Source organism: Colossoma macropomum, unplaced genomic scaffold (genome assembly GCF_904425465.1).
Source record: "Colossoma macropomum unplaced genomic scaffold, Colossoma_macropomum, whole genome shotgun sequence".
Classification (NCBI taxonomy): domain Eukaryota; kingdom Metazoa; phylum Chordata; class Actinopteri; order Characiformes; family Serrasalmidae; genus Colossoma; species Colossoma macropomum.
In genome coordinates this window covers 3,453,865-3,481,645 of record NW_023494809.1, presented here as the reverse complement: position 1 = coordinate 3,481,645, position 27,781 = coordinate 3,453,865, and the positions used below count along the sequence as shown (strand labels likewise).

At 41.2% G+C, this 27,781-nt stretch overlaps 1 protein-coding gene across 1 annotated transcript in view; it reads left to right on the top strand.

Annotated features, from left to right (window-relative positions):
- oxr1a (oxidation resistance 1a) overlaps positions 1–27,781 on the top strand; it is a 305,279-nt gene that overhangs the window by 116,310 nt on the left and 161,188 nt on the right. The window contains 1 exon segment of the mRNA XM_036558930.1: positions 8,171–8,364. Within this exon segment, the coding sequence (XP_036414823.1) occupies positions 8,171–8,364 (194 nt within the window).

The window sequence follows — 27,781 nt, the reverse complement described above, 5'->3', positions numbered from 1 at the left end:
GCGTGAATATTGTGGACCAACAATGTAGTTGGGCCAGATTGGGGCCAGATTTGGGCCATGTCTTTTAGTTCTACTCACTTTACAATGTGTGGGCAGGACCTGGGCTGAGGACCCAGCCATATAATGGGCCAGAACAAACCAAGGATGTGGCCCACAAATGAGCCAGACAAATTTTGCTAACTGGGTTATTTCAAATGAATCACAAAAACCCTCAAAGCTAGAGACCAAACTCTTTTGGAAAAGCCAGTGGAGTATTTTCAGTGAAAACGTGATGGACTGCAGCTCCAAATCACATCTATCTTGTACATTTCTATTCTTTTCTTTTCTTTGTCCCCTTTTCTGACATCACTACCACTGCGTGGTTTTCTAACTTGTTTCATGTTTTTAATATACCTGCAAATTTTGCAAACCTACTGACAACCAGAATGGCTGAGCGGATCTTTATCCAGACCTAATTTTCAGGTTTTCAGTGTCAGCATTTACGATAAGAAAAATAAAGATGATTAAATAAAGTTTAAAAAGCTGATTTTAGTTCTCCTGTAGGCCACTATGCTTTAGAGTTATACACAGGTGGGCCTTGGGGTGGACAAGGTTGAGAACCCCTGCTGTAGAGGATGTCGTTTCATTTTCATAGTTTTGTTCATAATTTCTGTAAACTTTTCTTTTAGCTTAAAAGATCTCAGTCAGGTAAGGATCCAATAACACACACACACACACACACACACACACACACATCATCTAAACCGCTCATCCTTCTGGGTCACGGTGGGGGGCTGGAGCCTATCCCAGCTGTCATTGGGCGGAAGGCAGGATACACCCTGGACAGGTCGCCAGTCCATCACAGGGCAGGCAGACAGACATACACATTTACACCTAGTTGACCTGACTGCATGTCTTTGGACTGTGGGAGGAAACCGGAATACCCGGAGGAAACCCACGCAGACACGGGGAGAACAGGCAAACTCCGGATCCAATAACGATGCTGTCAAACACTCCAACACCAATATGTGCGTTCACTAAAAGAAACATACCTTGCAGTAAACAGTTGTTTCTGTTTGTAAACAGATGTGACTGGCCAACCCAGTGATGCTGTTTAAGAAAGTGCTGCTGGATTGTGCCTTTGGACTGTGATTACTGTTATTTATAGCAGATACAGCATCTGCTCTCTCTGCACAAAGAAGCGCTCGTGATAAATAACGTCCATTTGCTGTGTGCAGGATTGTGGGATGGAGTTTTCACTAGCTTTAAAAGATCTGTCGTTCTGCAGTCGTTTAAAGACTCCCTCTCTCTCCCTCTCTCCCTCTCTCTCTCTCTCTCTCTCTCTCTCTCTCTCCCTCTCTCTCTCTCGTCTTTTTACTCTGCTGATTCATCTCACAGAAAAGAAGCATGTTGTCATTGTTTGAAACATCACAGAGAGACTCCTGTGTTTGTTGTCGAGAACAGCTGCTGCAGCCTCAGCGCTACAGTAGAAGTCAAACGTTCTGAGACACCCGATTGATGACAAAACCTTGTAGGTAACACTTTACCTGAACACTGCTACATAACACTGACACACCTGTGCCATAAACATGTCATAGCAGATGTCATATGCTGTCATGACACAATAACATAACAGTGTCATGTTAACATTACCGGTAATTGTCACTACATGTAGCAGAAAGTTGTGGTTTAACGCACTCTAGTTAGCTGTCATGACATCATACATCCTGACATCTGTCATGACAACTCATGACAGCATACGACACCTTCCATGACATTGATTGGCATGGTTATATCAGTGTTATGTAGTAGGGTTTAATAACAGGGTGCTCAGTCTTTTAAACCTACCTATTTGCTTGAACTAGACACCTGGTATCCTTTCTTTACTGCACGTTCATTGATACTTGGGCTCAGTTTCTGAGCTGCTGAGCTGATGTTTGGTGATGTGACTGGTGTGGAATTGTGTAGAATTGAGGTGTAACCGCTGTCCCATAGACTGTTGTTGGGGTAGGAGAGTCAGAGCACACGTTATGTTGCAGTGCATGCTGGGGACTGTAGTGCAGCACATTATGAAACGGGTTAATATTAATAGAAAATTCAAATACTTTTGCGAGTCGGTGAGGATGGTGTTGCGGGTCTTGTGTTTGACAGTCAGGTCAGCCGTTTAGGACAGTTTCCACTAGGAAATAAGGCGTCTACCTCACTCAGTCAACTCCAGCCATGTTCACTGCTAGATCTGCGTGTAAACGTTTTTTTATTACCTGCACTGCCGCACCACCTCCATTTGCCATTCCAGCGGCTTCCGCTGTTCATTCGATCTGCTTCCACCGCTTCATTTGATCCGAATCCTGCGGCCGTCAGCTCTTTCGAGATTGGCTGGAAGCAGAAAGGAAAGAATTGGAATATTGTTCTGCTGGTTCAGGCAATTTTTTTCCAGCCTTGACTGAGCACTCCAGTAACAGTGAGAGAAATCAGGGGCTTTAAGAGAAGAGCAGTGATTGAGAGTGATGCATGAAAGAGTGCTGTAGTGTTTGGTCCATCAGAAACCTTTCACAGGGTGTGCATTAGATGTGCCTTGTAAGTGGAAGAATACAGCCGCCATTTTTACTAAACTAGTAACAAGGGTTGCATGACAAATTACCATATTATGATTTTTCTGGTAAATAATTTAATTGCAATACACCATCAGTTCACTAAAAGTGCATTACATTAGATTAAGTGACCCTTATTAGTCCCACAATGGGGAAATTTCACCTCCGCAATCTAACCCATCCATGCAGTGAAACACAGTGAAGACACACACTAGGGGACAGTGAGCACACTTGCCCGGAACGGTGGGCAGCCCTATCCGCAGCGCACAGGGGGCAGTTGGGGTTGGGTGCCTTGCTCAAGGGCACCCTCAGTCACAGACTGTCGGCTCAGAGGATCGAAGGCTGATTCCCTAACCCCCAGCCCACGACTGCCCCAACTAGTAGTCAGTGAGTTTATATTTATTGGGTCATAAACATCTTAAAATCATTAATAAGCAGTTATAACACTAAAACCAAAAAGAACCACACATTCATCTGTACTGTTAAACCTCAGATCTCGCTGGTTGCTTATGTTACTTATCCATCATTTAGCAGTTCATCTGTCAGCTTCATCAGATATTCGCCTGGACCAGCTCACTATTGCCCTTTTGTTTATGTTCTGTCTGCATTTTCTTTGAACTCTTTTCTGGCACTCGCAATCATCCCATACATCTGCTCATGCAATTACACATTTCCACCAGAGAGGGCTCCAAATCCTAAATCTTACATAATGCAGTGATTAAATATAGAAGTAGTTTAAAGTAGAACTGGTTCAAACTGCAGTTTCACAGTAAAATATAAAAAATATTTAGAATAAACAGTGAAGTATTCAGATATTTTCAAGAATTACATTATGATCTATTTAAACCCAAGGCATTAATAGACATAGTAATACGCTAAATATATACAAAATCAAATAAATATATATCAAAATCATTTGTGTTGGAAGTGGCTGTCCCAAACCCTAACCCCAAAATTTCAACTTTAAAATAACTTTTAAAAATAATATTTACTTTTTTGGGTTTTTTTTTCAATGATGTTGAACAGTGAAGCTGTGTAATTTAGATTTTAATTTTTAAATGAAAAGAATGTATTCAAAAAATGTTGTCCCACATTTTTATGTCACTACCGAAACTCAGAGTTTTAGGCCATAGGTGGGGGCTTATTTTAGCCACACCCCTGCAGGAAGTAAGACTGCATCCCTGTCCCTCTTGGCCACATGGTGAGCCATTAGATCCTATTGTTTTAAAGTAAATGTGTCCCAAAGTCTGGGTTAGTAACAAAATCAGTGTGTAACATTAAGAATTGTCATATTTTCTGCAATTAAGTAAACTTTTTTTGTGTTTCAATGAAAAATATTTTTGATTTTATGTGTGTAACAGTTCAAAGCTGTGTTTGCTAGCCATGTTCTGGCTAGTATTTTTGAATTATGCACAAAATTAGATAAAATTGTCACTACTGAAACAGTTGTGGTACTTTTATGACTGTTTTGTTAGTGACTAAATGGAGTATTGTATGGAATATTAATTTTAATAAAATAAACATAATTAAGATATAGAGTCACTTAACGCAAAAGTCAGAAATGTGTTTTCAACTTTAACTTTGAACCAATTCAGTCGAATGATCCACACACAGATCTAGTTAATCCATAAATTAAAAGGCAATATCTATTGTTTAGATTTCACACCCTAGCTCTTTTAACATGTGCAGAATGAGGCTTGATGTTGTCATCTTGAAATAAGTATGGACGTCCCTGAAAAAGATGGCATCTAGAAGGCAGCATATGTTGCTCCACAATGTGTTCAGTGTTAATAATGCTATCCCAGATGTGCAGGTTACCCACTAATACATCCCCATTTCATGATAAGGCCTGGCTTTTGAACATTATGCTGGTAACTTTACGCTTATTGGTCCTTTTCTTCGTTGACCCGGAGATCTGAAAGGTTGGCTCATCAGAACACGTTTCCATTATGCATCAGTCCATTTCAGATGAGCTCAAGCCCAGAGAAGTCAGCAGTGTTTTTGTACATGTGGCTTCCACTATGCATAGTACAGTCTCACCTGTTTAGGTGATGTTTAGGTTTCTAGTCTTAATTTTCCCCTGTCTCAACTTTTTTGGAACATATTTCAGGCATCAATTTCAGTAGATTAGCATAAAACAATGAAATAAAACATTACATATCTTGTCATATCTTGTCCTTGTACTGCTTTTGTTTAAATGCAGGTCAAAGTAGGATTACAAATCACTGATTTCTGTTTTTATTTACATTTCACCTACTCTAACAACTACAGGTGTTCTATAGAAACAAAGCAGAGTGATACTTTTCTCTATTTAGGAAGAGTTCATTATGTTTCAGATTTAAAATATAGCAATATTTATTGCAATGAACCCACAGCATGGCTATTTTCCACTACCATTAAGCCCCACACAGCACATCGCCTGTCCTTACATCTCCGATATTGACTCTTTGTGGATTACACTGTTTAGTTAGGTGAGCGTGACTGGATTTATACACACGGTTGTTCTTTTTATCTCTAGTGTTTAGTGGTGTTACGAAAGCCAGCATGGTGCCGGACTAAAGCTCGCCTTCACGCGCTCTGTTTGTTCCTGCTATCTCCGCGGTTGCTAATGGTTTCCGTTTTGCAAATGGCACGTCTGGTTCAGTGTCACTCTGTACTGCTGACACTGCCTTTACCCGAATGATCAAGAAAAAACCTGCCATGCTTGTGACCTCTTTGTTGATGTACAGGATATGTAACACAAAAAGCCTGCAGACACCTCATCCAGCGTTTCCTCTGAAATCAAGAGTATTTATAGGGAGTTTCTGCCCCCTTTACTGCAGTAACAGCTTATCACTGTTGTCGGAAGAAAACCTTGTATCTCCATTTTTGTTTTTCAGTTTTTGACATAGTTTGAAAACGCCTGTTGGTCTTTACATCGTGTGTAAATTTCATGATGAATGGACCAAAAGAAACGGCCCAAGATGACTTGGAAAAAATTCTGGTTCCATTGACTTACATTAAAAGTAAAGTATATTTATTCCTTCTCCTGTAAAGTTGTGAGGTTTTCTTCTGATAGCTGGGAAGGCTTTACAATAGAAGGTGCATTGCTGTCACAATTTGATTGCATTCGGGCACAAGAGCATTAGTAAGGTCAGGTACTGTTGTTGAATGATTAATTCTGTGTCATAAACACAACTCCAGCTGATCCCAAAGGTTCTGGATGGCGTTCCGCAAGAGAATGAAGTTCCACTGCTCCACAGCCCAAAGCCGGGGTCTTTATTCCCCTCTAGCCGACGCCTGACATTGGCCGTTCTATTGCTCAATGCTTTTTTATGCAGATTATACAAGTTATGTATGTGAAATTGAATGCCTGTGTGAGCAATGAGTAGTGTTGTAGTACTTCAGTCCAGTGTCAGTCTCAAGACTGTAAATCAGGCTCTGTTTCATTTTGACTCGGTCTTGGTTTCAGGGTAACGTGAAATGACTCATTACTGAACATCAACAAAACCTTCAGACCTTTACAGTCCTTCTCTTCATGATTAAATAATATCTGCCTGTAGAGGAACTAACTGATTATTTCCATGATGGCTAAACTTGTTATTATTTGTCCAAAGTTCAAACATCACCTGAGGGCAGATCAGAATATTATTATTATTATTTTCGTTTTCATTTAGTAATAAAAATGGATGTGTGTTGTTTGGTTTGTGTTCAGTTTTCTTTAGGTGCTGACTCTGGGTAAGTTTTAGAGATATACTTAAACCATTACCCTACAATAAGGCACAAACTTGTTATTGTATTTATACTACATTACATTAATGTTTTTTTATTTATTAAAGGTCATTTTAATATTGGAGGCAGAGGTCTTCATGGGCGTGAAATTCAAGCCCAAACCTGCTTTAGCACAGAGATGGACAGTGATCTGCTTATGGCAGATGTGGTTTTACAGTACTTTGCTCTGTTATGGAGTGTCTGTGGTATTTAACACATCTGTAACACATTAACAGCAGTATATTTTTGTTGAATTGCTGATCTTAACTGGCAATAATTACAGTACAGTTATGTTGTTTAGATAGCAAACAGCACCATCGCCAGCTTAACCTCTTTCCGCATGTCCTCTAGAGGCCATTCCGCTGACAGAACCTAGAACATAGAGCTTAAGATATTATTTCCCATTAACTCTGTTATCAGATTAACTAGGACACTGTTGGCTCTCTGTGTGAGAGATGTTGTGACTCTGTTGAGCTGCTAGCGAGCAATGAGGAGTGAAAGGGGAGCGGTGAGGACCCCCTGCTGTAAAAACAGTTCATACTTCTCCACAAAGATGTCCGTGATGAGATAAAACAGACAGCATAACTGCAGCTTTCGTCACATCACAAGAATTGTGTAGAACTGCCACAATAAAAATAGCGATTAAACACAATGAAAACACATTTATAGATGTTGACTTGCTTGCTGGCCTACAAAGATGAAAATCCAGTTCACTTCCAGTTTTGTAAATCATACAAATTTCATTTTCATTGTGGGAAAAAAGGCATAGTTCAATTGAGGGATCTCCAAAACAAGCGGGAATAGCATTTTATGGCTACACTGCAAAAATGTTTTTTTTCAAGTAAAATTATCTTAAATATAGTAAATACATCTAATATTTCCCCAGTTGAGATTGTTGTAAGCTTAATTTAAGATTATTTACCTTAATACTAGACATTCTTTACTTGTTTTAAGTAAGTTTATTAAGTAAAATGATGTCACTATATTGGCAGATAATTTTCCTTGTTTTGAGAAATATGCTTGAAACCAGCAACATTATCTGACAGTGTAGTGAGATCATTTTACTTGATAAAATGACCTAAAACAAGTAAATAATGTCTGGAAATAAGCTAGATAATCTTGCACAACCATCTCAAAATGGGAAATATTAGATATATTGACTAGATTTACGATCATTTCACTTTACCAGACACCATTTTTTGCAGTGTACTTTGAAAAGGGGTTAACGCCATCCCAACAGTTCTCCTTTAACAAGCTTTCTTTTTATTTCATCAATGGCTTTGTTGCACACATAGCTGCAGAGAAAATGTGTGAATGCACAAAATGTACATATCGGGTTTTCCTAAAAATATAACCAAATCTAACAAATCTCATTAAAAAAACCCTCTGGGAAAAATCAGTGCAGACCAGCATACGTTCCATGCTGGTTTATGCTGGTCTAGTGTTGCTCACCCAACATGGTCATGCTGGGTGACCAGCATACCAGCACCCAAAACACAACATATGCTTCTGACCAGCCATGCTGGTCTATGTTGGCTTTTCTATTAGGGAACAAACCCAAGCACACCCAAGCCCAATGTTGAATGTGAACAATTGTCCCGAACCCGGCCCAAAACCCAATATTTTGTCAGGCCTTCTAGGCTCAGGTAAAGGACCTCTAACAGGAGGACCCGATGCCTCATGAAGTGGCTTTATTAGTGTTTGTAATACAGTAGATGCTGCATGCATTTATGGGCAAATATACAGCAAGAATAATTCACCTTGGACCAACGTGGCTTTGCATTTATAGTGTCCTGCTTGTTTTGTTTTGCTGTGCATGAGGCTAATACTGTCCCTGCTCTCTGTGACAGGCTGAAGAAGAAGTCCCAGTCGGTGGATATTGCCTCTCAAGGCTTCCCAGCCAGCCTGATCCCGGGGCTGTCCATAAACAGGTCCTCACCACCTGTTGCCAGGACAACCACATTCGAGGTGCAAGAAAACAACACGACTAATTCCCAGCGGCGCAGTCCACGATGCGGCGAATTGAAGAGAGGCTACACCATAGGTAAATGAACACTCGGATGTTTCCATTGCACACACTGCGTGTGAGTGTGTGTGTGTGTGTGTGTGTGTGTGCTTGTTCTGTGGTCCTAAGGGAGGTGTATGTGTATGTAGGAGCACATGGGAAGGTTATCAGTGTTCACCTGACTGACTGCGATGCCCGAATGCTCTATCTCAGCCCGAAATGACTCCAGCGCACTGTGAACCAGCCAATTCCTCGTTCTTCCTCTCCTGCCTCCTGATTTGCCTCAGCATTCCAGGCTGTCTGTGCGGCCAACATTTGCTGACCATTACTGTGGTCCTCTTCTGGCGCTGCTCTTGGCCTCAAAAGTTTCGTTCAAAAATGCTAACCTGGCTAACAGAAGGTGCAAGCTTAGCAGGAATGAGTTAGCATAATCTCATTCACATCACACTAAGCACCTCTTTCAGCTTTATGATTTATGATTAGCAACATTAGCATTATTGAGTGGAATATTGCTTTAAGGTAGCATTTACTTATAGAAGGACATTGCTAACATGGATAACTAGCAAGGACGGATTAGCAAAATCTCATTTACATTATAGCAGCCCTTTCCAGCTGTCCATGTTTAGTATTGCATTTTTTAATGAGAATATTTCTTCAAAGTAGCATTAACATGTATGGAAGTTCATCCAAAAATGCTAGCATGGCTAACAGCGAATGCAAGCTGGGATAATCTCATCACATTACAGTCCCTTCCGCTGTTATGATTAGCAATGTTAGCATACTCAAACAGGTTGACCAGCAAACCAATGACCAAAACACAACATATCTAGGTTTTGCCAGTGATTAGCATAACATTGTTTCTGATAGTCCCTTCTTTTTGTTTATGATTAGCCACGTTAGCATTTTTGACTGGGGTTTTTCTTGTATTTACATTGATGCAGTTACAGAAAAGCTTTTTCAAGATGCCAAAATATCAATCAATCAACCTTTACTTAAACTCAGAATACACTGAGGGAGACCCTCATTTACAGTGTAGCCGAGTAATACAGGAATCAGGGATTGAGAAGTTGTACAGTAAAAAAAGATCAATCAAATGCTGTAATTAAATAATACCAATAAACTGTTAAATCAATAAACGATTAAAATTACAATATAACAACTTATCAAGTAACAGAGCAGATAAGGATAAAATAAATAAAAACTAATTAATGAAATAAAAGAAATAGATGTAAATATAAATAAAAATAACTGTGAAGACAACCTAACAGGGCCAGATGGCGTCATCTCATTCACATGAGTACTGAGTCGTCCCTTCCAGTTACCAGTTAGCATTTTTTACATTAAACTACTTTCAGGGGTGTTTACTTTGTACTGACAGTTGTGCTTAAGGACAGGCTACTGTATTTACAGTGTCTGAGCACCACCAGTAGCCTTTAACATTAGCATTTCTCGTAGGCCCGTAGCTTCCTCTTCCTCTCAGTAACGATCTACACTATTAAACATTCATAGTTCCCCTTTAGAAACTCAACCCCGAGACATGTGGATTAGTGGAGCAGACGCTCAGCGATTCCACTCACGCATGTGAGTTCTCCGGTCTGCCCCTCAGACCCTTTCTAAGTCAGTTGGAGGCCTCGTAAGCTCACTGCAGGTTGGAGTGGTGGTGCTGCTGGGGATTCTTCACATGTAGTGGTGATTAGTGAATCATAATGCTTTGCCCTGACATTGACCGGAGGAGAGCTTTACAGTGACGAAGGCAGAGCGTGTTGATGTTAGCATGTGGAGAAGTACTGTGCTTAAATTAATATCTCATTCATCAAGGTCAACATTGCTAACAGGGGAATCAAAACTTGTGTTGACCGGTTAGCATAGCTACATCTGAACAGTGTTGACCATGTGGCAGAGCTAAGCAGTGCTTAAAGGGACCAGTTAGTGTGATTGCATCAGTGCTGGTATGAGTGGATCAGACACAGCAGTGCTGCTGGAGTTTTTAAACACTGTGTCCACTCACTGTCCACTCTATTAGACACTCCTACCTTGTCAGTCCACCTTGTAGATGTGAAGTCAGAGACGATAGCTCATCTGCTGCTGCACAGTTTGTGTTGGTCATCCTCTAGTCCTTCAACAGTGGTCACAGGACGCTGTTGGCTGGATATTTTTGGTTGGTGGACTATTCTCAGTCCAGCAGTGACACTGAGGTGTTTAAAAACTCCAGCAGCAATGCTGTGTCTGATCCACTCATACCAGCACAACAGACACTAACACACCACCACCACGTCAGTGTTACTGCAGTGCTGAGAATGACCCACCACCCAAATAGTACCTGGTCTGTGAGGGTCCATGGGGGTCCTGACCACTGAAGAACAGGGTAAAAGGGGGCTGACAAAGTATGCAGAGAAACAGATGGACTACAGTCTGTAACTGTAGAACTACAAAGTGCACCTATATAGTAAGTGGAGCTGATAAAATGGACAACGAGCATAGAAACAAGGAGGTGGTCATAACGTTATGGCCGATCGGTGTATGTATGAATGTTACTGCGAGAAAATTGACCTCATTCATTATAACTGAGGTACAAAACATCTTTGTAAGTGAAACTAATTATATATTAATTCATTATATATTATATTCAGAAAGCCTTTTCTTCACATTTTGTGCCTCTGAGCCTTTAAAACCTTTGTAGCAGTGACTGAGTAATGCTGCGGCTGGACTCAATGTCTGGTTACCTTGTCAGTCCAGGGGGTCGGCGGCATGTTTTGCAGCAGGGCAAGCTACTTATCTTCCACCTCTGACAGTTTAACTGACTTGTTAATGGACTGTTGTTGCCTTGACGCTGCAGTTTGTAGCTAGGCTGGACGTTAAGACGAACACGTGTGAGGAAAAGAGTCGTTGAATCAACATTGAGAATGTAGTACCAAACAGACCGTATGGTGCCTCATGGTTGTGGCGTTCTGTATATTCGCATTGTCTTTGTATTTAGCATTTCATTATCAAACAATGCATTGTTTAAATAGCTGTATAGCATCATATGTCTTACTGTATGAAGGCTCTAGAAATTTGTGTAAGTGGTTTAACTAAGCTGCAAAAACAACCTATTTCGGTTTGTGACATCACAACTATGAACACATTGACATATGAACAACCATTCAGCCTTGAGGCAGTTCAGCTAACCATTCACATTCAAGTGATGCGGAGTGTTGTTTCTGCGAACAGCCTGTAGCAGAGTTATTGGAGTGAAACGTGACGAACACAGTTAAACATTGTGCTGTTCATGTCTGTCAGGAAGCATTATATTCTGAGTGGCTCACAATGGGCCTCTTTACCCCTTTAATGGCCCAGTCTACAATATAGCTCAATCAGTTTGCACTGAAATCCTTGTAGTTAAGGAATTATATGCCTTAGTGTGCAATAAGCCTGGGATTTTAAGGGTTAAAGTTTGAGAAGTGTAGGCTAACATTCTTGCTCACCTTCAGAGACCACACCCACACACATGTCCTGCCAGTCATGGCGCATTTTGGCCCTGCACGCCTCGCTCAAATTGGAGGAGAGCGCTGGTTCATTTGCGTCAGGTTGCTGGCGGCGACATGCTGCGCCCTCCTCCCGGCTTCATGGCGGCGCCACCATTAAATCCACCCCCCCCAACCGATCCATCAGCCGCATTTTAATAACCATCCCTGACGCGTCCCGTCAAATTACACTGCCTCGCAGCCTCGCGGGAAAGACGCTGCCAGTGGTTTAATGTGGTTGAATGAAAAGCCTCTATTCTTAGTTTGTAATGAAGGTAATTTTTAGATGGAGTTTCTGAATGAATAAGCGCTTCACGCCCGGTGCAGCAGATCTGTTGTGCGGGAGAGTTTTAAAAGGCCTTGGACTGAACTGGAAAACAGCACAGTATGTGTTTTCCAGGAATAATAAGATTAAGGCTACTTTGTGTGCACAGTTGAGGTTGATTAAGGTTGCATAATGTAACACTCGTGTAATGTTGGCCAAGCTAATCTATTTTATGCCCTTAAAATATATAAAAGATTCTAAATGGTTTTTAGCTTGAAACCTTTACATTAAATAGAAGTTCTGTAAACACTAAAATGCTTTAAAGAACCATCCAAGGAACCAAAAGGGCTCTATGGCATTACTTCTAAGAACACTTTGTGGCATCTTTGGCCGTATTTCAAAGCATTATGGGTAATGTAGTTCACTTGAGTAGAATGGAAGCTATGCATTTGTTCAAAAAAAAGGTAAAAATACCACAATTTTTCCAAAATTTCTGCATAATTAAATGGTTAATATGTAAACAAAGCCATTCAGAGTAGTGATGTGAAATGTGCTGTTCTAGAGGAACTTACAGAGTCAAAATTGTTCCCAGTGGTGGTGATAGGAACCAGACGTCTGAAGAGCTTCATCACAGAGGGTTATTACATGAATGGTTATGAATATGATCCCCGATGCCTGAGAGAAAGAAAACATTTTCTTACCATCGTCGACGTTACATAGAAAAATTCAGAAGCCAAGTATAGGTGTGCTGGTAGTTTTGTATAGCCAATAAAATGTGAATTTGTGTTGAAGACACTGTGACCCCTGGTTCCCATCACCACCAGTGTAAAGAAATACAAGTTGCTGAGTTTCTCCGCAATGCACCATTTCACCCATTTCACGTCAAACCACTCTGAATAACTCTGTTTAATGACAGAATTGATTAGACATTTTGGAAAATCAGTGGAATTCCCCTTCAAAGTTCTACACACTTGAACATATCATTTACAAAAATTAAAGAATTATAATTAAAGAATCATTTGCTGAAAGGTTTTAAAGGGAAGCTTCTTTGGCAAGACCCCTGAGACCCCCTTTTGGCACCTTTATTTTTAAGAATGCATATGGCCAACCTAAATTACATAAATAGTTCAAAGCACTATGGGTAATGTAGTCCACTTGAGAAAAATAGAAGCTATAAATGGGTCCATCACAAAAGAATTGAGTTAAAACATGTATCTCCTGTCCCTAAAGGGAAATTCCACTGATGGTGTTTGGAAGCAGATGTCTGATGAGTTCAATGCCTCTAAAAGCTCCCTAACAGAAAGTTATTGCATAAAATGGTTATGACTATGTTCCCTGATGCCTTAGACACTGTTTTACAAAAGGTTTGAGAAAAGGTTTTGGCCAAAAATGTGTTTTTTACTCAATTCACAGTAGAGTGCTACATGAAGGGTGTTGCAAAGCAAAATTATGAAAACATATGTGCCACTATTTAACCCCTTAAGACCTTAGACTTATTACAAACTAAGGCTTATAATTCAACTACAAGGACTTTGATGCAAACTGGTTGAGCTAATCTCGGTAAAAGAAGTGTGTAATAAAACTTGCTGGTGGGCCCTGGTTATTTAAGGGGTTAACCATTATCAACATTGCATGTAGAAGCTCAGAGGACTAGTGTAGGTTTACTGGTCATTTTGGTATTAAATAATATGGTTATATTTGTGTTTTATATTGCAGTCACTGGTTTCTGGTCTGTAAGTTTTCTACAGTGCACCATTTCACAGACCCCTCTGAATTACATCTGTTTACATCTTAATGATTGACTTATGCCGAAATTTTGAAAAATCTGTGGAATTCCCCTTGAAACAGAGCCAAACAAGGCAGCAAAAGATGATTACATGATTAACCTCTATCATATTTTTAAAATAATCATTAATTACAATCTACCTTCCTAATGAGTGGGTTGGATTATTATGATACATATTTGAAAGTCTCCTACAGGTTTCTCTTACACACTTAAAAAAGATGGTTCTTCAAGGGTTCTTTAGTATAGAGAATGGTTCCGTATAGAACCATGAACACTCAAAGAACCCTTTGCATGATTGAAAGGTTCTTTGTGTTGTGAAAGTGTTCTTCAGGTTGATGGAGAATGTGGTGTAGATGGTCCTATGGAACCTTTTTGAAAAGGTTTTCAAAGCACCTTTTTGGTGCTATATAGAACCTTCTTCAAAAAGGTTTTATGTAGAACCATCTACAGCACATTTTCCATCAATCTGAAGAAACTTTTTACAATGCAAAGAATCTTTTAAGCATGCAAAGGGTTCTTTGAGTGTTCATGGGTTTATATAGAACCATTTTCATCACTAAGGAACCCTTAAAGAACCATCATTTGTGAGAGTATACAGTAAGAAACAGCATGATGGGCTTTTCTTTCCTTTTTTTCCATATAGTGTTTAATGAAGTCATTTTAAAGGGATCTTTTTTCCTGTAATGTATCTTGAATGATCTGTAATTGTTTAGTTTAGTCTATTTTTGTTTGGCCTTCTTAAATAAGCTCTGATTACTGATGTGATCGATCCTGACAGCCCTAATCAGAATAGTGAAAGACACAGGAGAGCCGTAAGACCATGTTTCCACCTCAGTGTCTCTTTTAAATCTTTATTCCATCAGTTCTTTCAAACACCTCATGTATAAAGTGCAGCTGTGCAGCTGGAGGTTTGCCTGCTGCCTGCCTTGGCTGCACAGTGTTCTTTTGCAAGTGGAAGTGTATGGGGAGGTGTCGCTGGCTGTGCTGAGGTCTCCAGGTGGGAATGAGAAGGCGAGAGAAGCTCCAGGTGCTGTGTGATTCCTGCAGGGCTCCAACCCGCGGTAGTGAGGAAAGCCCCCGTCGAAGTGTTGTCAGGTTCTGAAAGGCTGGCGTGAAGGAGGAAAGCTCAGTCAGAAAGAGAGGAGGGAAGACAGACATGTTTACGGGATGGTCACAGCCTCTAGATGTTCTCTGTTTTGCAAAAGTAGGAAGATTTAAGTAAGAAGTAGAAAATAAGAAGGGAAGACTTGGAAGAATGTAATGTATATAACATACACAGATCAGACATAACATTATGACATTCTACACTCATTGTCCATTTTATCAGCTCCACTTACTATATAGGTGCACTTTGTAGTTCTACAGTTACAGACTGTAGTCCATCTGTTTCTCTGATACTTTGTTAGCCCCCTTTTACCCTGTTCTTCAGTGGTCAGGACCCCCATGGACCCTCACAGAGCAGGTACTATTTGGGTGGTGGATCATCATTTGTGTTAGTGTGTGTTGTGCTGATATGAGTGGATCAGACACAGCAGTGCTGCTGGAGTTTTTAAACATTGTGTCCACTCACTGTCCACTCTATTAGACAAGAAGCTTGTCAGTCCACCTTGTAGATGTAAAGTCAGAGACGATAGCTCATCTGCTGCTGCACAGTTTGTGTTGGTCATCCTCTAGTCCATCCTCTAGACCCCTGAGCAGAAAGCGTTCTGCGTTCTCCACTTCAATAAGAGTGAATCCGTCATAACTGTGCAACGTGATTTTCGTGGGCAGTGAATCTCCAACAGCTCAGAGTGTTCGTCGTTGGTTTCACAACACTGGATGATCTCCGAAATCGCACTGAAAGAGCTGTGAGTGACACCCGACATGCTCAATCCAGTATGGGATGAATCTGACTATGGTGTTGATGTTGTCCGTACAGCTGGAGGAGGTTCATACTGAGACCTTGTACAATTACATAAACTTTATGCTCAATTAAACCATTTACAGTTTACTGCATTGATCTGTAATGATTTACAAGTGAAATAAATCACTTTGAAATCAGATTAATCTTTTTGAATCACCCTATATACATATATTCAATCAACGTCCTACACAAGTAACTTAAGCTAAATGAATCAACAGTTAGCACACATCACTATCGAAAAGTACTGAGTCAAGACTCTATGATATCAAACCAAACTGAATTATGAATTACTAACTAGCCAGCAAATTAACCAGCTAAAATGAGCAGTATGTCATATATTCAACCAACATTCTACACATGTAACTTAAACTAAAGGAGTCAACACTTATACTATACTACAGTAGTACTAGCTAACTAGCAAATTCACAAAACAAGTCTAGATTCAGTGAATGAATATGGGGAAGTCAAGCTAGTGGAAGTGTCCTAAGTTGATCCTCTGAAGTGCAGATTGAAGCCCAGCTGCTCACACACTGTTGCTGTGATTCCACGACTGTAGCCCTCTTGTTCAAATACAGCTTTAAAATAGCACGTTCTATTGATAGCTGTCCGGTCAGATGCCTTCCTACAAATCCACCTGTAATTCACACCTTGGTGATATGCACTGTACGCTGGCTGTGCTAACACTCAGCAATGCTGATAGCTGTCCTCCAGGACAGCTTCCAGAGGACAGGCTGTAGCGGCCGGACAGTGGAAAGCTCTCGATGAAATAGAACAGGACAGAGGACAGGTGAAGGCCAGGACAGCACAGCTATGTCAAACACGCTGATGGAGTGAAGCTCCTTAGCTCATCTGTCTAAGTGCAATCAGCACCGCCGCTGCCCTCTTACTGCTGATTTATGGCACACATACAGATACAGTTCTTGCAATTAGAAACTTACATTAGCAGCAGTGTTGATGAAGACAGTGATACTCAGTATGCAGTACACAGGACGGCATGTGTTGTCATGCCGCAAACTATGCTGTATACCGTCTATAATCCATAAATTTAAGATTTCATTAAGATTAAACGGCTGCATTAGTATCATTTGTATTGTGGAGCTGATTAGCAATGCCTGCAGTCAGTCTGTCGTGCTGCAAAACAGTCTGATGTTCAAAGCTCATCATTTAGCTTCAGTGAGCATTTCAGCAAACAAATGAATTTCTTTTTAGCTCTTCTGATAAAGCCTCTGTGACGTAGGAATACTGGCAGTAAGCGACGCAGTAACGCAATAACCGCCCACGAGTTGAACACGGAGACTGATAGCCATGGGCATCGCTAATGTGACGTGCAATTATTCTTTAAGAAAATACACCTCCGTTTCCCGTCACAAGGACAGTGCTTGGTAAACACCCTCGAGACTCTTATTTCTTCATTTTAGTCCGCTTGTAATGTTGCGCACTCAGTTCATTTTTACACGACCATTTTACAACCTCTCATTATCCCTTAGCAGCAAACAGGCTGATTTGTTACTGATGAATGTGTAAAAGATGTCTGATCTGATTGGCTGCGCTGTATTGTGCCTGTATTGTGCGAATAGGCGTATTGAGCTTCATTCAGAAAGCAGTCCTTTGCAAATGTGTTTATGGTTGTGACATCACAACCCTGACGAATTCAAAAGGTTTTTGCAGCTTGGTTTTCATATATGGACTGGAGAGTGAACAGTACATTTCCTAGCTTTAACAATACTACATCAAAATTCAAAGGAGCAAGGTAAAACTTTATTAGAAGCCTACCTACATAGGGACTTAATAGCACAGGCATATGCATTGAATAACTCAATAAAGGAGTACTTATGAAGAGTATTTGCAGCTTGTTTATGAAGAAAATGACATTGTGCTGACATAAAGTGCCTCGAGTGAAGGTGACAGACATTTGCTCCATTTATAACATGAAGCATCATTCCCATATAATAGATCTTATAAAGCAGAGTTCTTGTTAGGCCTTGTCGGTTCTATGGAAAATTCAGATGTCCTCATCATTATCACTAAAGTGGTCATTTTCATACATATACTTATATGACCAAAAGTATGTGGACACCTCAAATCAAATCAAACCAAATCACGTTTATTGTCACATTTACGCGGGTGCGAAGGTGAGTGAAAATCTTAGGTGCGTAGCCCCCTTGTAGTACTTAAATATACAAAAAAAATATAAGAAGAGAAACAGTGGAGTTTTTAAACACTGTGTCCACTCACTGTCCACTCTATTAGACACTCCTACCTTGTCAGTCCACCTTGTAGATGTAAAGTCAGAGACGATAGCTCATCTGCTGCTGCACAGTTTGTGTTGGTCATCCTCTAGTCCTTCATCAGTGGTCACAGGACGCTGCCCACAGGACGCTGTTGGCTGGATATTTTTGGTTGGTGGACTATTCTCAGTCCAGCAGTGACACTGAGGTGTTTAAAAACTCCAGCAGCACTGCTGTGTCTGATCCACTCAGACCAGCGCAACACACACTAACACACCACCACCACATCAGTGTTACTGCAGTGCTGAGAATGATCCATCACCCAAACATTACCTGGTCTGTGAGGGTCCATGGGGGTCCTGACCACTGAAGAACAGGGTAAAAGGGGGCTAACAAAGTATGCAGAGAAACAGATGGACTACAGTCTGTAACTGTAGAACTACAAAGTGCTCCTATATAGTAAGTGGAGCTGATAAAATGGACAATGAGTGTAGAAACAAGGACATAGTGTCATAATGTTATGGCCGATCGGTGTATATATACACACACACACATTAGACTCTCAATAAATACACAATATACACACTAATGTACACCAGTGTTGCACCATTCCAATATACAGTTTTGTACAGTAATATAAGTTATGAAATGAAAAGCTATGATGTTGAAGTTACAGTAAGAAATCAGAGTAAGTCTGTTGAGATGTGGATGAGGTGTGGATTGTCCGTGGAGATCATCATGATGATCACTCAGAGGTTTAGTGACAGGCCTATAAACCGATACAACAGCACTACTGGCCTGGGGAAAGAAACTGTCTCAGAACCAGCTGGCTCTGGACTTTATGCATCTGTACCTCCTCCTGCTCGGCAGCTGTGACAACGAACAGTGGCTTCTTCCCCCTCTCCTAATTATTGACTTCAGATGTATCTGCCACACCCATTGCTATCAGGTGTATGAAGTCAGCAGTAGAATGGGTCACACTGAAGAGCTCAGTGTCTTTAAACGTGTTTTTTCATAGGATGCCACCTTTTCTATGAAATTTCTGCCCTGCTAGATCTGCCCCAGTCAACTGTAAGCGCTATGATTGCAAAATAGAAGTGTCTAGGAGAAGCAACAGCTCAGCCGTGAAGCGGTAGACCACGTAGCAAAAAATCAAAATCACCTATCCTCTGCTGCATCACTCACTACAGAGTTCTCAGACTTCCCCCAGAAGCAACACCAGCACAATAACTGTGCATCGGGAGCTTAATGAAATGGGTTTCTCTGGCTGAGCGGTTGCATACAAGCCTTAGATCACTATGTGCATTGCCAAGCGTTGGCTGGAGTGTAAAGTATGCTGGATTCTGGAGCAGTGGAAACATTCTGGCAGTCTGAAAGACAAATCCGGGTTTGGCCTATGCCAGTAGAGACCGCTATCTACTGGCATACATTGTGCCAACAGTAAAGTTTGGTGGAGGGGGGATAATGAGCTGGAGCTGTTTTTCAGGGTTTGGGGCCCTTAGTTCCAGTGAAGAGTGTTGTTAATGCTACAGCCTACATTTTAGGCATGTATATGTTTAAGTAAGGTTAATAAAGACCTGGTTTGATGAGTTTGGTGTGGAAGAACTCCAGTGGCCTGCACAGAGCCCTGACCTCAACCCCACTGAACACCTCTAGGTTCAGCCTTTGGGATGAATTGGATTGTTGATTGCGAGCCAGGCCTTCTCTTCCAACTTCACTGCCTGACCTCACATATGCTCTTTTGAGTAAATGGGCACAAATTCCCACAAAATTTTGTGAAAAGCTTTCCCAGAAGAGTGGAGGCTGTTGCAGTCTCAAAAGAGGGGCCAGCTGGTTTTGGAATGGGATGTCCAACAAGCTCATATGGGTGTGATGGTCAGGTTTCCACACACTTTTGACCAGTATATTTTCCTATAAGTGTTCCTGTATCACTTTCGTTTGAGGGCGTCTTTCACAGAACTGATAGCTAAGCATTTAGCGTATAAGTTCTTCATAACGATCCTGTAAATGGAAAAATGTCTAACACTTTAGTTTAAGGCCTGTTATGTCAATGCAAGGTCATTTAGTACATAAAAGATCATTCTGCAAATGCATAAGCTGTTCATAAAAACTGAAGTATTGCTTTTTGAACCTTAGCCTGTTAATCCATGTCTCATGAAGTCCCTGCGCAGGTAGCCTTCAAATAAAGTGCTAACAAACACAGTTTGCCATGTTAAAGGCCCTTTGAGGCTCTAGTTATTCACTGTTTAGTATTCTGGTTGATGAGTATTTAGCATTAAGATAACTTGCAGTGGGCCAACAAGTGCCACCCCTCTAGATTCCCTAGCAAGCCATCAGTACTTCATATGCAGTCCATAAAACCTTTAGGTTTTTATTCAACACATGTCAGCTCCTCAGTCTCCTGCTCTTATGATGAGCCAATTGTTCCCCCCATGGCACGCTTTTGCCTCCTGAAACTGTCGCGTGCTTGACTCTTCTCTTCATCTCCAGTTCCAATCTCGGAGGCCCTCTCTAAATGCGTGGTGACACTCTGCCACTTCTTGTAGCTTTCCTCTTCCCACTCTCATTATCCGGCCAAAGCTGTTGTGCCGGCTAGGTGTGATAGGACCAGAGCCATGCTGGGCAGGTTCTGCTCATAACCTTAATAGTCCCGGAAAACCAGAACGTCTGCCCTGTCCTTTCCTCTCTGTTCTACTTGGGACTCGGCCTTTTTTATTCTTTTTCTTTAGATATAACTCAGGATGCCCTGATCCAGTCTGAAAGATCAGTACACTGTAAAGCATTGATGTAAGTGTACAGCAAAAACTCTACTCCAATGTATTCTGGTCTAAAACTACAGGGAGATTCACTCGAAAGAGGCCCCGAATATTCTGTTGTAACTCCTGTTAGGATGAAGCAGTCTGAACCAAAAAAACACACTACGTACCTTGACGTATGTGTAATCAATTGCATTACATGTGATGCTGGAAGTGATCTCCGTTTTCTGACAGACACATGATGGGGTACGGGGGCATGTACCCGGAAGTTGCAAACGGAGGTTAAACGTTGCAACGGCCGTCCGGCGCCTACCTCATCACTCCGACTCAGGGGCATCCCGGCTTGTTCAAAGCTCCATATACTGAGGAGCACATTGCAGGTTGTGTCGTTCAGATTGCTTCAGTCTAGAGAGAGTTATTACAGAATATTCGAGGCCTCTTTCGAGTGAATCTCCCTGTAGCATTTAACATTGTATTTTTCGGGATATGTAGTATTCTGACTCATCTAGAGCAGGGCTGGCTCTTACATTCTGGGAGCCCTATGCAGGTTTTTTGTTGGCTCACCCATATCTAAAGAAGGATGTTCATTGTCCTCCTAAACCTTGCAAAAAGCTTGAGAAAAGCCGTGGTAGTGAAATTTAGTGGAACACAAAAAACTACTCTTTTTTGCATGTTTATGTTTCACTCACTGGTTCAGGGTTGCCAGATTTATGGTTTCCCTGCCAAATTGGGCTACTTTGAAAGTGCAGTCATGGGTGAGACTTCTAAAGTCACAGGGTGAGTTTTTTGGGCTACTTTTAAAATGTTTCATTGCTGCTGAAAAGAGTGTGATGCTTTGATTGCAGACAGTAGAAACTGAAAACAAATCTGTTTGCTGGCAACCTAAGGAGGCACAGGCACACATCTGCTGTGTGGAACTTTTTTTTTGGATTTTCCCCAATTTTCTCCCCAATTTAGTCGTCTCCAATTCCACCCACTAGTTAAGACTCCTCCAATCACTTGATTCCACCAGCGCTAGGAGGGTGAAGGCTAACACAGGCTTCCTCCGAAACCTGTGAAGCATCACTGCATCTTTTTGAACTGCCGCTCACGCAACATCATTGGACAGCCGAACGCGCTCAGAGGAAAGCACCAACCGCCAGATCTGTTACATCAGCTAACAGACGCCTGTGCTGACTAGCATCTCGCTGAGTGATGGGGGGGGGCATCCTACCCACCCAGAGAGTGAGGCCAACTGTGCTCTCTTGGACTCCCGGGCACGGACGGCTGTAGCATCACCAGGGATCGAACTTGCTCCTGATGATGAGGCCAACACTTAAACGGTTTCGCCACTCGGGAGCCCCCCTGTGGAACTATATAATAATAGCCCCCGTGTCCTTTTCTTGAAAATATTTTAAACCCTGGACCCCTCACTCTCATAACAATAGAACTTACATGTTTTATAGTAGTTTGTTGAATAATTAATGAGAATAACTGACAAATATTTTTAAGCATTTCTTTTTTATTCAAATTTAACCTTTATTATCAAGAATAATAACAATAGTAAGTCTAGCGTCCAAATTAGCTACATATAAAATGTAGGTTTGTAGATATCATACAACTAGTAGTGCACTAAACGCAGAGAAGTGCGTAAAGTTCAAGCAAAGCATCAAAATCCAACACTTGCGTTCAAAAAAATGAATTTTACTGTAGCTTTTAATGAAATTGACAGCCCAGATTATCTACATTGGTTTGGTGTTACTGTGTTTTTACAAAAAACTCATTTTCAAGCCAGTGACGATCCTGCAGTGAGGATGGCAGGAGGTTTTTGGAGGTGTAGGCTTGGGAGCTGGTCTGTGTTAACGGCCTGGCAGAGGAGATATTCTATCAGAGGGAAGCAGCAGGTGACTCACCTCGCTGGGCTTGCAGACATCAGGCAGCACAGCAGCGCATAAATATCACTCCACGTGTAAAAGTCTGGGCTGGTCCAGAGCTTGAGCAGCATCCATGGTATGAGCTGTAGGGCTGGTGAAATTTTCATGCCTGAAACCTCCATGAAACTAATCATGTAAAGCATTCTGCAACTCATTTTAAACTTAATCACAACAGCGGCAAACCTCTCAACTTTGTCTGTGAAACAGACAGTCAAAACACTGGTAACACGTATGTGATCACATCCAACATCATACTTTCAAACCATTGATTTCACCCAATCAGCAGACAAGAAAATCAAACAGAACATGGGTTACTGGGTGATTGAAAAGAGGACCTGGACTTCTGACTCAAATTCCTTTGCTTTAAAAGACCTCTTGCCTTGACTGTGTTCATTTTATCAACATAAATGATTGAACATTCCATTTTGTCACTACCAAAACAATCATAACACTAACAAAAATTATCAAATGTTCCAGTAGTGACAATTTTAGGTACGTTTGAGCAGAACTCAGAAACACTAGCCGGTATATGAGTAGCAAACACAGCTCTGAAAAGTTGTACAATCATAAAATCATGTTTTTCATCAAAACACAAAAACTTAATGTAACTGCAGAAAATGTGTTTCAGTGGGGACAATTCTTAGAGTTACACCCTGATTTTCAGACTTTGGGACACATTTACTTCAAAACTGTGGCATCTAACTGTTCACCATGTGGACAGGGATACAGTCTCACTTCCTGCTCTAAAATGCAGGGGCGTGGCTAAAATAAGGCTCCGCCTACGGACTAAACTTTTTTGAATACACTTTTTTTATTTAAAAATTAAACTCAATATAAATCTAAAGAAAAGAAGAAAAGAAATGAATCACATTGAAAAAACAAAATAATAGCAAAACATTTTAAGTATTTAGAAGTTAATAAATGCTGAGAATGATCCACCGCCCAAATAATACTGGGGGGGGTCCTGACCATTGAAGAATGAAGAACAGGGTAAAAGGGGGCTAACAAAGTATGCAGAGAAACAGATGGACTACAGTCTGTAACTGTAGAACTACAAAGTGCACCTATATGGTAAATGGAGCTGATGGACAATGAGTGTAGAAACAAGGAGGTGGTTTTGATCTTATGGCTGAACGATGTATCTGTCCGGTACTGATGTGTCCCCACTGAACAAATGACTTACAGTGAAGTTTTTCAAAGCCAGACGAATCTAGTTTCCAGGGAAACATATATTAGCAAAAGAGCACGGTCACAAAAGAGCGGGAAACCTAACCTAGATGATCCTGAATTCAGAGAAAGAAGGTAAACATTATCTTTCCATGTTCAGTGTTTTCTGTAGCGCTTAGACTTAATGTGTTTTGAATTACACCTTTAAAAAATTTGATATTCCTGTTGAATTCAAATATATTAGAAACACTGTGCTAAAGCTAATGTAGCAATGTTTGCCATTCTTAAGAGCCCATAACTGCAGAAACACCATATGAGAATGAACACATGAAGAGTGCTTCCTCTCCATCTCTGTTTCTGCTCTTTCAGCTCTACCATCATGGACTCTGTTTGAAAACAGAGAAAACCATATGCTGTCTCATAGCAGGCATGTTTACATTCAGCCGGGCCCACACAGCCTGACCCCGTAATCTCATTCGACTGAGATAATATTCCCATGAAACTTACTCGCTGAATTTGTATGGAGAAGCGTGTGACAGAGGGACAACTGTAAACAGGACCGTGTGAAAGGAGGCCTTCTCGGGCCTCTGTGCCGGTCGTGATCTACAGGGCTTCCTCAGACCCGCAGCTCTCTGGCTGGAATTCAATTAGCAGCAGTTCGATGGGCTGTGCGAGTGTGAGCTGTGGCCTGGGTTGCTCTGGGCTTTTGTAAAGGAACTCCAGCCATTTGAGCTTCATTTGATTCAAAGGAGAAACTACTATCTTTTCTTATCCTCTTTCTTAAAGAAGTAGCTTGCTGAAAAAGTAAAACCCAGAATATGGTCAGTTAGCTGAGATGTGGGGTCTAAAGTTTGCTTGTTTAGTTTTGCACTGGAGCTGCAAGGCTAATGTAGCTAACAAGTTATTAGTATTGTGTAAAGTTCAGCAAAACTTTGGCACAGTATGATTTTTAGTCAGTGTTTGCTGTATTTAAACATTGTAGTAAGACTTTTATTTCATTATTAAGTTTTTGTTGGAATCAGAATAGTTACATTCTTGAAAATTCTAAGCAGTATTTTTTTTTTTTGTCTCTGTGAAATGTTGTTAGATACAGCCGAATGAGCTCTCCCATTGGTTGGGACTTGAACTGGAGGTGAACTGAAGGCCTAACATGTCAGATTAACCACTATTTCGATATCCAGCAGGTGGGGCTAGTGAGAAAAATCGTCACCCAGGGCCTTCTGGAAGTTTTACATGGACTATTGGTCCGAATTAGTTGAAACCGTGGTCCCACCGTGGTCGACACCGATCAGGTATAACATTATGACCACCTCCTTGTTTCTATGCTCGTTGTCCATTTTATCAGCTCCACTTACTATATAGGTGCACTTTGTAGTTCTACAGTTACAGACTGTAGTCCATCTGTTTCTCTGATACTTTGTTAGCCCCTTTTACCCTGTTCTTCAGTGGTCAGGACCCCACAGACCCTCACAGAGCAGGTACTATTTGGGTGGTGGATCATTCTCAGCACTGCAGTAACACTGACGTGGTGGTGGTGTGTTAGTGTATGTTGTGCTGGTATGAGTGGATCAGACACAGCAGTGCTGCTGGAGTTTTTAAACACTGTGTCCACTCACTGTCCACTCTATTAGACACTCCCACCTTGTCAGCCCACCTTGTAGATGTAAAGTCAGAGATGATAGCTCATCTGCTGCTGCGCAGTTAGTGTTGGTCATCCTCTAGTCCTTCATCAGTGGTCACAGGACGCTGCCCACAGGACGCTGTTGGCTGGATATTTTTGGTGGGTGGACTATTCTCAGTCCAGCAGTGACACTGAGGTGTTTAAAAACTCCAGCAGCACTGCTGTATCTGATCCACTCAGACCAGCGCAACACCCACTGACACACCACCACCACATCAGTGTTACTGCAGTGCTGAGAATGATCCACCACCCAAATAGTACCTGGTCTGTGAGGGTCCATGGGGGTCCTGACCACTGAAGAACAGGGTAAAAGGGGGCTGACAAAGTATGCAGAGAAACAGATGGACTACAGTCTGTAACTGTAGAACTACAAAGTGCACCTATATAGTAAGTGGAGCTGATAAAATGGACAGTGAGCGTAGAAACAAGGAGGTGGTCAGAATGTTATGCCTGAACAGTGTATATCAGACTTATAGGCACAGTAACCAAAACAGCCTGTTTAATTCTAAGGGATAAAGAAAGGTTGGAAAATGGTCATGTAAAAAATTAATTATGATCATATTTGATACATAAAATCACACAAATGTTATAAGTGAACCTCTGGAGTAAAAAATAAAATGCAATAAAAATGTAGGATATTGGCCCTAACCTCTTTCTGCAAGCCTCCTAATGGGCATTCCAGCAGATGGTTTTATTAATATAATAATTTAATTCAAAATATAATTAAACTGTAATCAAGTAGTTTAAGATTCAGTTATGTGTGTCCAAACTTTTGACTGCCACTATATGAGGTAGTTTTCACCAACATTTCGAGAATGTCCAGTCTGTCCAGCCTCCCACACTCCCCTCCTGCAGGTCCAGCTGCATTTCCAGCACTGGGCCTGTGTGCCGCTGCCAGAGGAGATGAGCGCGGGGGCGGGGATGAGTGTGTGTCTGGGGCACGGCACTGTCTCTGTGCATCAGTCTGCCCTCTGTCCACGGAAAGCTTCTCACACACACCTGTCCCGCTCCCTCAGGCCTTCACCAGCCGAGCCAGGCGGACACACAGACACACGCAAATATACACAAATACACACAAATATAGAAATGCCAGACGGGATAATCCAGTGTAAGGCCTCCAGCCTCTAAGCCACAGCTCTAAAACCATAAGCCACAAAGCGCTCCGCCTAGGATAAGAGTCTGAGTGTGTTTGCTTTTGGTGTATTTTCAGGACAAAAGTGTCCTGCCTTTGTCAGAAAAACAGAAAAGGAATGCCTCATTAATTATTTAAAATGGAGTAAAACCTTTTGGTTTGGTTTGAGGCTGAGGTCTGGATTAGGTTTACGGTTTGAGAATGCTCATAAGTAATAGATGCAAGCCATGACTAGTAGAGCTAGGACTTCAGTTCAGGCGATAGATGACAGAACAGGAAAATACCTCTATGATAATGCTAATTTCAGCTAGCACTTCTATGAGATTCTAGTTGTATGTTAGCACTAAGCTAATGATGATTCACAGGAACATTTGCTAGATTAAACGTGGACATATGTGACTTGTAACAGACATATATTTGACCTCATAGCAGGTTTATAGTCACTCTTTCAATAAAGAGCCCCAGCAAAGAGCTGCCACTAACACATGAATAAACACCTGACTGAAAAGCACTGGTCAGGCTACTACTAGCCCTTGGCAATCACTGACATATCTAGGACCTCCAAAAGGCCTTGAGTGACACTTTTGCTTCTGACAAAAGGTTCTATCCACTGAAAAATCAAAACCTGATTGGTTGATTCCATGGTTCCTGATCGTTAGTGGTTACGCTAACATAAGGCATTCTGTTCAGCTCATTAAGGCCTAATGAAGACAGTAAATCCTGACTGGATAATCTCAAGAATTTAACCCTTTTATTACTAACAAAACTTGATGACATGAGTATTACTACAATACTCGCATTACTATAACTACAACAAACATGATGAATTTTATCAAACCTGCTCTATGTAAGAGAAAAAACAGGCAAAAATATGTTGTCTGTGTGCTGCTAGTCTCCCTGTAAAGCCTGGAATAGTATTTGTAAAGGTAAGAGACGTTGGGAGAAATCCGAAAAATCCGATGTGGAAGTTTTTCTGATCTCGTCTTACATCTTTATATATTAACATCACATGCACAGGCTCAAACAGAAGGTCCAGCTCAATATTTAGGTCTCGACTGCAAAGTCAACATCAAACTGATAAAGATATAATAACTACAGTAGATAATGCCATCTTCTGAAGAC